Source organism: Frankliniella occidentalis, unplaced genomic scaffold (assembly GCF_000697945.3).
Source record: "Frankliniella occidentalis isolate FOCC.00 unplaced genomic scaffold, Focc_3.1 Scaffold306, whole genome shotgun sequence".
In the NCBI taxonomy this organism is placed as follows: domain Eukaryota; kingdom Metazoa; phylum Arthropoda; class Insecta; order Thysanoptera; family Thripidae; genus Frankliniella; species Frankliniella occidentalis.
Window position 1 is genome coordinate 357794 of NW_026267431.1, and position 10370 is coordinate 368163.

The 10370-nt window shown below is 63.0% G+C and overlaps 1 protein-coding gene across 1 annotated transcript in view; it reads right to left on the reverse strand.

Annotated features, from left to right (window-relative positions):
- LOC127750991 (neurogenic locus protein delta-like) overlaps positions 1–8868 on the reverse strand; it is a 20280-nt gene extending 11412 nt beyond the window's left edge. The window contains exons 1-2 of the mRNA XM_052273843.1: positions 8217–8868; positions 3978–4277 (exon numbers count right to left, since the gene is read on the reverse strand). Coding sequence (XP_052129803.1) covers positions 3978–4277; positions 8217–8267 — 351 coding nt within the window. The 5' untranslated portion in view covers positions 8268–8868. The remainder of the gene's footprint in view (positions 1–3977; positions 4278–8216) is intronic.
- Positions 8869–10370: the final 1502 nt, after the last annotated feature.

The following is a 10370-nucleotide window of genomic DNA, read 5'->3' on the forward strand; positions in this document are numbered from 1 at the left end:
GGGGGGGGGTCAGGAGTGAATCATCAACATGCACCGGCGCGGCGTACGCGGCGCACATACAGAGATGTTAACCGTACTCGTTCTTCTCATTCATGCCGCGTTTTCGTCGTCGTCGCGGACCTCCAGGGCGGCGTCGAGGACGGGGTCGGGGAGGACGACGAGGACGAGCCCTGCGTGTGACCGGCCCGGGGGAGTAAAGCAGCCGCGCACCACGCAGCGCCACGCCACATCGGGCGGGTCATAACAGCAGATAATTGGCAAGCGGACCGCATGCCGAGTGGTTCGTCATAAAGGAGAGGAGCAAAAGAGGGAAGTGCAGCAGCGTTGCGCGCGGGCAGCAGCAGCAGCAGGCGGCCGAGCCGCGCGGCGACAGGTACGAATCATCTCTCACCTCAAAACCGGAATTTATGACCGGAGCCAACGCCGCCGCCAGCCGCGCTATGGAGGGTCCTCCACTCTCCGTGCGCTCCCGCTCCGAGCCGGAAAGGAGGGAGAGAGAGAGAGTCGTGGAGAGCGCTGCTGCTGCTGCTGCTCCTCGAGAATGAAATGGCCCTCCTCCACTCGGGTATGGAAGAGAAGGGGAGCAATGACGGGGAGGGTCATTTGTCAATCAGGACAGCGGGGGCCTAAACCAGTATATGCGGCGATAACGCTGACCAGGCATTGACACACTCACACGCACAATCACACACACACACACACACGCGGTCTGATGAAGAGTGCCTCAAAATGGAACGGCACCAACCACCGGCACCACGGCCGAGTCCCACGGTCCCACCCGTGGGGCAGCCCGGGGTCTGCACGGAAAGGGAAGGGAAGAGAAAATAAATACGAAAAAAAGGACAAGCAAGCGTGCAAAGGCAGGGCAGGACAGGGCACGGCAGGGCCGCCCAGCAGAGGTGGTGTGGGTGCCAGGGAGGAGGCGGGGGGGTCCTCATCTGAGCGATAAGAAAGCAGCAGGGATGAAGGAGGAGGGACCGGATGTGGAATAGCACCTGCGATACTTCTACTAGTACACACACCCTTCATCGGCCCCGAATGCAACGAGGTCATGGGCGGGGCACCCCGAGCAGAAGAGATGAGTATGCCGAGGTCCTGGGTCCACACACACACACACACACACACACACACACACACACACACACACACACACACACACACACACCACAGGTGTGCCGCCGTATGCACCCCGGGCCTGAGAAACACCCATACAAGCAGCAGCGGCAGCACCACCGGCGGCAAGGAGAAGAGAGGAGGCACCTCAATCCACAAAAAGAAGCAAGTGAGGGAAAGAGATAAAGCATGCGGGTGGAGCGGCGGCAAGGGGAAAGGGAAGAAGAGGGGAGGGGGTGGGGGGGACCGGTTCTCAGCAGCGCACCACGGCAGTACACATACAGCGTATGCAACCGACAAAAACTTTTTTCCATCCGCGCCGCGACGGTTACACACACACACAAGCGCGCGCGCGCACACACACACACACGGTGGTCACCGGCGGGCGGCCAGTCAATTTCATTTCCAGACAGGTTGCGAGTGCTTGTGTGTGCGTGTGTGTGTATGTGAGAGGGACGGGCGTATCAGCAGCAAAACGAAACATACAATGTGCAGCGCCCAAACCAGAGGCAGAAGCGGCCGGCGGCGCCCCGCGAGGGAGCGGGAGGGGGGTAAGTAAGTAAAGGATACCCACGACTGCAGCTGTCTGTCTCCCTCCCTCTCTCTCTCCCCCCTCACTCCCTCCCTTCACCAGCGCGACCGATACACAGTCGGGGCCGTCGTACCAAGCACCGGGCGCTTCCGACCACATTTCATTTTTAGGGGACACAAAACTGCGCTGCCGCCAAGCGCCACCCCTCGCTTCCCCGCCCCGCCCCGCCCCGCCACCGCGGCACACAGGAGTCCCCCAAAGGGGCGCGGCGCGCTCGCTCACTTCCCCCTTCCGCCCAGACACACACACACACACGCACACGAGGCCGGATAAAGAGCAAAGGAAAAAGAGAGGCAGACGATAAACAAAAGATTTCCGCGAATCTGGCGGCAGCAGAGCAGAGCCCCCCGGCGGGTCGGCTTTCTTTCAGCAGGCCGGATATCGACCTCGCGCTGCACACTGGCCGTGCCATCCGGCTGGGGCTGATAAAACGCGACAAAAGTGGGCCGGCCCAAGAAGTATGGTACAGTACACACGTCAAAAACGAAAAAGTAAAGACAAAAAAGCTCAGAGGGGGACGATTTTAAGTCTCAAAGAAAATTAATGAAATTTATTATGATGAAGCACGCGGGCGGCTTGACAAGTGTCGCCCTCATGACGTGCCTGAGCCCCGCGCCCCTCCCCTCCCCGCCCACAAAGTGCTCGCTGCGGCAGCCTGCAGGGCCTGCAGCCATGGAGCGGAATACAGTAAGTCCCTGCCACTGCTGGCCACTGAGACCGACACAGACCGGCCGCGGTAACGCAAAAAAAACAACAACAACTCGGTGTAATATCGTAGAATGAAAAGGTGTGCGAGTGAGCGGCGCGGGGCAAGAGAGAAAAATGACGGGGAGCAAAAGAAGAGAGGGATCCATCTAACGAGCGTGAAGCGGTTGCAGCGGCGGCGGCACGGCCATTGAGCGTAAAATGGAGGGAGATGGTGTTGTACGCACCGCCGGTGCATTTAGGCCCCAACAACAGCGGGGCCGCACGGGCTGAGGAGGAGCCTGACCGGCAGGACAAGAAGGACACCCGGCGTCCGTTTTTTTGTGCCCAACTAAGGAGGTAATAAGGACCGCGATGATACAGTTCCTCGCCCCACTGCGCCTCCTCCTCATCATCATCATCTGGGCCGCGAGCAGCACGCGAGCGACAGGGCGGCCGGCGCGGAGGAGCAGGAGCGGGAGGACCAACCACACCATTTTCATCAGAGATCGTGTCCCACAGCACACACTGCTCTCGCTCACACGTTCACTCCACGTGTGTGAGCACTGCAGCACGTTATGTGCGCGCGGGTGCCGCCACCGCCGCCCCCGGGGCCGCCGTTTCCGTCCCCGCTGCCAGGTTGCGCCCCCTCTCCACATCCTGCGCCCGCCCCCGCCCGCCCCCCGCTCGCAGCAGTCGGTGCACGCGGCTAAGGGAAGCAGAGCAGCACACAGAGGCTGCTCCTCCGGGGCGACGGGATTTCCCATACGTGATAAATGAGGACGCGCAGGTCCATCCCACGCACGGCAGCAGCAACTGGCAAATGGAGGGCAGGATGGAGGGAGGAGGGGGGAGAGGAAAAGACGCGCGAAGAAAATGGGATTTGCGCTGCCGGAGCTATTATTTGCATTCCGGATGATATTTCGCGTGAAGCCAATATGTTTGCGCAAGGTCGTTACGAAGAAGGCGGAGGGCGAGGTGGTGGGGGAGGAGGGGACGTGGTGATGGTTATCTGCTTCGCGCGCTGAGCCTAAGGATGAGGATGAGGAGGATGAGCAGGAACCCTGACCCCTACGCGCGCCCGCGCGCGCGCACACACAGCACGGAGGAGGCAGGGGTGGGGGAAGAAAGCGGGTGCATGACCTCAAGGAGGGGGGGAGCGTCTCAATACATGCGGAGGCAACAATGGAGCAGGGGCCATGCCTGTGTGCGAGTGCGTGCGTGTGTGTGTGACGCTGAATGCACCCCCGGCATACCGTGCAAATTTAAAACTCCCCCCGGCCGGCCGAGCAGCCTGTGCTGGCATTGGCAGGCAGTAAGGCGAGTTTGCCTCCCTCGGAGCTCAGGCTCTCCCTCCGCACACACACACTCACACACACACCATGTCCGATCGCCAGAGGAAAGCCACCACCCCCCTCCCCCATAAATAAAAAATACACTCTCGCTCGCGCCTGCAACGTGACGGTGTCACCATCAGCAGCTGCTGTCGCTCGCTGCTTGCAGGCTGCTGCAGCAGCCTTACACACACGAGAGGAAAATAGAAAGCCATTCCGTTCGGGGTGTTACACACTAGGGGGGTTTTACTTACCGGCCAAGTGAAGTCGAAGGGGAAGCGGATGGGGTTGCTAAAGCCATCAGTGGGCTGCAGCGCGTCCATCTGCAGCGAGTTGTCGCCGAGGACGGGCGTCACGATGTCGCCGAAGGTGCAGGGGCTGGTGGTGTCGACGCGCGCCTGGTAGTGCTTGAGGCAGACGCGAAACCGCGTCCGGCACGGGGCCGTGCACGTCTCGGCGCCCGTCTCCCCAGAGCAGCACTGCCCCACCGCGTCCTTGCCGTAGTCGTTGATGAACGACTTGAGCCGGAGCTCGAAGACGCCGGACGCCGACACCTGCGTAAGCAGCGACAAACACATGACAACAAACCCTACACAACACACACACACACACACTCGTCACACGACTGGCTAGATGGCTAGATGGATGACTGGACTGGATGGCTATGGTCGGACGACGAAACCGCCATAAAACTGAAAATAGATGAAATGCTCGCTTGTCCGGAGACTCGTAAGCCTCCCCGGGGACACATGTCCGGCACATGCCCAATAAAACGGTCGGCACGCCGCCTCGCCGTCGCCTCGCCCGCTGTTGTTACCCCCACCCCTTGTCCGCCCCCGCGCCCGCCCGGCCCGCTCCGGCTGTCCGTCAGTCCGTCCGCACGGAAACTGTGTCACATCTGCCGAGTTGCCTAGCGGGTTCGCCGTCCGTCGTCGTCCTGTCAGTCACCCCAGCAGCAGCAGCCACCCCCTCCCCCGCTCGACCAGAGAAGGTGGCCGCGGCGACTCGGTCCGCGAACCCCTCGAGGCCACGCCGCCTACATACACAAGTCTTCCATATACGTTGCCACCCACCGCCAAATTTTCCAGACTCGGAGGAGGCGGCACCCCGTGGAGCCCCCGCACCGCACCCGCACGGCCCGCGGCGGCGTGTTCACACCTCCGGCGCCGCTCCAGGCATGCATGAGGAATGAACGCGGAATTAGCATGGCCACGCTAGGGCCCCACCACCACCCGCCCGGGCCGCACCACGCCGCGCCACGGGGGCCCCGCACCGCCACGCCACGCCGCGGGGGCCACCCAGCAGCTGGGGCCTAACTCGCATCGCGTGCGGGCGGTACCGCACCGACACGTAACCACCGAAATACTATCGGAGAGTACAATGGACCCCGACGAGGAGGCCGCGCCGCGAGGACGCCGCCGCCGTCGTGCGGGGGCGGACCACGACTTGCCGCGCGGACTGTACGGCACATGCACACACAGCAGCGGGGCCGCGAGCACGCAGCGCACGCACCGGGACAACTATTGACTAATGACAACAGCGCCTGCCTGGCGGGGCCTGGCGGGGTCACCTACGACCGGCCCGCCGTGCCCCGCCGTGCCGCGTCAGCCTGCCAGGCCGGTCAGACACAATACACGGTCGCCGCTGCTGCTGCTTGCGCGAAGGACACGCATTCCCCGAGAGCAGGGCAGCGAATTCAAGGAGAGGCGAGCGAGGAGAGGCTGTGCGCGGGGCGGGGCCGCATAGGTAAGGCAAGAGAGAGATAGAGAGAGAGAGAGAGAGGACAGATAAGGGAGACAAGGTGGGGCACTGGCCATTCAGTCAAAAGAAGCGATACCTCCCCCCTCCCCCCGCACCTCTCCCCCTCGCTTCCAACGACCTTCCAAACCACGGACAAAGACGAGGCGACCCTGTGCTACGACGGCTCCGGCCAACCCTCCTCCCCCCACCTCCTCCTCCTCCGTCGTCGCCGCCGTCCCTGGGAGTGCAACAGCTGCAGGCTGCCGGCCACTGCCGACAGGGGCGGCTCAGGACGGGGAGAGAGGCAGAGGGGAGGGGAGGAGAGGTTTGCCGAATCATCTGATCGCAAGACTCTCTGCACTGCGGGGTGAGGAGGGCGCCGCTTTTGTTTACAGCAGCCGGTCATCTGTTCGCCTATCATTAGCGGCCATCTGCGAGCGCATTTTACCCCGTCCTGCCGACGGGCAGCCGCCGCCGCCGCCGCCGCCGATACATTTGAAAGCCTTTTGCCGACGGCCGGTAAGAGAGCCGCCCAAAGCCCAGAGGGGCGGTGGCGCCACGTCGGCTGCTGCGGTAGCGTCCAGAGCTGCAGCAGACGACACGAAATTGGACGCCCCCCGGGCACACCGACAGTAGGCGGCCGGCCCGGTCTCTAACAAGAAACGAGTGCGCCCCCGTTGCGGTCGCCCCCTTCGGCGGTGCTGACAGAAAAAACGTACGGGTATGTACCACTTAGAGGCGATAAGCTCAGGAAGAGGAGACCGGCCGGGGTATTTGCTCCGCGCGCGGGGCGTGGAGGGGCGGGGTGGGGCTGACAGCCCCGCGGGCCGCCGGCCCAGGCAGCACTTGCAGCGCCCGTCTTTTGCGGTAAGGCACGGGGCGTGGCGGGGCGTGGCCGCGGCGCCGGCCGCCGCTCCTTTGAAAAGCGCCGAGGAGCAGGAGAAGGATTCATCATCGTCCTGCTCCCGCTCCTCCTCCTCCCGGATCGGTAGCGAAACCGTCGGCAAGCAAAATACCACCACACTGCACTCTGCGCAAAGGACTTTACTCAGAAGCGCAGCAAGGCGGGAGAATGAGCGAGTCGGGAGGAGAGAAAAGGAGAGAGATCCATGCAAGAAAACGGGTCGGCGGCGTCGGCGGCGGGTCAGCCCGACTGTTGTCCGAGCCGCACCACCAGCACTACATGTAATGAACCGGGGGCCTAAAACCACAGCGGTCAGCTCAACCGCCAGACCGCATTACCGATGCAGGGCAATTTGAAAAATCATTCTGATATTACCAATACGCAGCCGGGGCAGCGGGGGGGATCCATTTCCTTTTTCACCGCGTTCGTCGCGCGCAAGCACCACCACAGAGGCACGTACAAGACGGCGGGGAACAGCATCGAGGCGGCCAGGAGCAGCAGCAGCGCCGCCACGGCCGCACATAGGAAATGGAGAGGCCCCACCGCACCCCGCAGCACCCTGCCCCGCCCCGCCACGCCCCGCCGCGGAGCGCCCTGCACCTCCCATTCATACAGCAACTCGGGGAGATTGAAAAGTGTAAAACAGGAGGAGTGCGTGTGTATAAAAAGAGGAGGGTGGTGGTGGTTGTTGGCAATCGCGGGCCCAACTGCACTCCATTTCAATCCGCCCGACTACTGCTCTGCCATTGCTGCCGTGAAAACGCACACACTCGCCCATTCACCACCGGCGGGTCTCTGACTTGCACCCCATACAGACAACGCCGCCCCCAGGTCCCCTCTCCCTCTAACGCATTGAAATACGACCCGCCCCCCTCGCCCCACGACGCACCCCACCCCATCCCCCGGGCGTTACAGCCATTCACCGCGACCAGCGATCAAAGCAAACGTTAACGTTATGACTGTCACCGCCGCGCCGCGCCCCGCGCCCCTACACCGCCATAAATAAGAGACGAGCCAACGCCAGCCAGCGACCCACTCCAATAATAAAGAATTATTTTCCAACCTCGGCGAGAGAGGAGCCGCCAGCAGAAGCGCGGTTCTAACTCATCCCCACAACGCGCGCTCTCCGCACCACTCTCTCCCCTTTCGGTTCGGAATTAATATTTGAACGCGCGGCTGCACCGGGGGAGCTGGCTGCCCGGCGTGGCGAGGCGTCGCGGCGCCGCCGCCCGGTGCAGCCATCGGCAGGAGCAGCAGCAGCAGCAGGGTGCGGGCGACGCGCGGCCGCTTCAAACCGCCAAACCAAGCCAAGCGAGCCGAGCCCGGCCGAGGCGAGCCGCGCGCGCTGCCCCGGGGGAGGAGGGGTGGACGGGACGGCGGCGCTCACCCTCCCGGCCGGCCGCGCACCGGCACGCTACACTACAACACCGCGGCGACCGACAGCGTCTCGAGCGCGTCGCGACGCCGTCGACGCTTCCAATAAAACGCCCCATCCTCGGGCTTTCCTATCGCATCGGAACGGTTCCGAGTACTCCCCTCCTCCGCCCCGCGGTTCCCACACACCCTCGCGCCCCTCGTCCTCCAGGGGCCCCCGCCGGCCGGTGCCCGCCAGAGCAGATCGCGCAACAACGCCTGACGTTTCGAAAAAGGATTCCCTCTGCTAGGCCTTTGAAAACTGAGTCCTATGATGCCCCCCGGGCCGTGCCGAGCTACACCACTGCACGGTCCACTGTCCAGTCCATCCAGCCAAGCGTCAGCCGACGACAGCGCGACACTTGGACGCGATCGCAAAAGCCAGTCGTGTGTGTGTGTTTACTTCCGATGACAGTTTTGCCGCTCCGCTACTCACCAGCTGAAGAGTCGCGAGCACGATGAGCAATCCATGGTTGGTAATCCACATCTTGCGAGCTGAGGTGTTCACTCACTCTCGGTCAACTTTTTTCTTCCCGGAAGAGAATTAACGGCGAAAGCGAGCCATTAATTCCGCCGGCACATCAGCACTTTATTCCAAAAAATGGGGCGAACGTGGTGGTATCCACAGGCATCAACAACACATGTTGCGACGTCTTTTGCACTTTTTGGGGGGCCACACCACAGCACTCACTGAAGCACTTTAAATCACTTTAATCCAAGGCGAGGTCGTTGGTTGATGTCGGCTTGACTTGTCATCACTGAAGAACACTCACACTTCACTCGCGAAACACTTTTTATTTTTCACTAAAGAGCGATGTGATGAAGTCGTTGTCGTAATCGAAGTAATAATCCAGTGCACAACAAATCACTGTCAAAAACACGGCGACGGGACGAGAGAGAACACGAAAAATATTACTTGCAAAAATAAATTAGCTAGTTTACAAAAAACTTGGTTACTGACAACAATGTCCGTCGCAAGCACGCTTGTCACAGTTACACACACGCAGCTCGCACACACGCACGCATGGTTCTCCCTCCGCGCCTGTTAGCCGACTGACAGGACGGACGCGAGGCAAGGCAAGGCGGCGGGCGGCCGGCCGTGCCAGCCGGCTGGGAGGAGGGGCAGGGGGCGGGGGAGGGAGGCGAGGAGGGGCAGCCGGCAGCCGCGCGGGCGCGCCTGGCGGGGGGAGCCGCAACTAACCGAGCCTCCGCCGCGCGCCGACCGGCCTACAGATGGCGCAGCGGTCGGCCCGGCTCCGGGGCGCGCACCGCGAGCTCCGCGGGCTGGGCTCCGCGCAGCAGGCCCTCCACCACCACCCTCCCGGACCGGCTTGGAGCGGCTCAAGGAAGGGGAGCAGGAGCCTTTCGCAAGGGGTTGAGGGCGAACGAGGGCGGTGTGGCTACCGGGATTTCGGCTCTCGCCTCCCCCTGGACTCCTCTGCTCCCGGACACCGTTCGACGTAGTGCAGGACCAGGGCGACGTCGACGATGAGGAGGGGGAGGAGGGAGGAGAAGAGGGGTGGGGGAAGCAGAAGGAGGCCATCGAGACACCAGGCGCGGTGGTCGGTGGCGCGACGGCCGCTCCAGTGCAGCGAGCATGTGAGCCCAGCTGTTACATTGCGAGGGGTTGAAGTGCACCCCAGTCGGGGGTGGGGGACGGAAGGGGAGGGGTAGATTGGGGCGGCAGTGGAGCTACCCGGGACGCGCGCGCGCGCGCCGAAGCGAAGCGTGTCATGAGCTCGTTCTCCGCCAACGACGCCCATCCCGAGTTACTACCTTCAACGACTACACCTCCTTCCCCGCCCTGCAGTAACATTTCTGTCGTGAGTGACACTCCGCAGGGATCCAACACGAAAGGGTACAGCACTACATGGACGGCTGCTGAAGTGGCGACGACGGGTGGCAGAGAGACAGCGGTGGTGTCCAGTGGCTCGGCGCTGCTCTCCTCCCCCGCGTGCACGCGGCCGGCGCGTGTCCTGCACGCGCCTCCCTCGCGGCCGCGCCACGCCACGCCACTCCAAGGTGCGCGGGAAGGGGAGCAGCGGTCGCGAGGTGAGCGGCAAGGGAGAGGGGGTGAGGCGTTGCGGGGGTGGCCCGGGGCACACACAACAAAACGAGACGCCTTGTCTCGCCCGGTCCGGGAGGCGTCGCGCGCGGGGGCGACCGGGGGCGGCCGGAGCCGAGCCGCGAGCCCCTCCCCTCTCTCTCCCGCCACCTACGCGACGCGACGCGCGGCCCTGGCCTAAAGCAAGCGCGCTAGTCCAGCGAGCGTTATGCAAACAGTGTGTGGCGTCGGGTGACGCGCGTCCTCCTCAGTCGGGCACTACATTTGCGCAAAAGCGAACGCAAAAGGGAGCAACAAAAAAACAAAACTGGAGCGCTGCGCGCGCTCATGCGGGCGCGCGCATGAGGCAAAAGACAAGGAGAAGAGAAGGGGGTTCGGAGAGAAAGGATGACCGGAAAACGCGCGCTGGAATGCTGCCGGGGTGAATTTTTAAAAGGCCTCCCCTCCCCCATCTCTCTCGCTCTCCCTCTCTCCCCCTCGCCGCCACCCTCCTCCTCCTTCTTCCCCCGGATACGCGATCCAGAA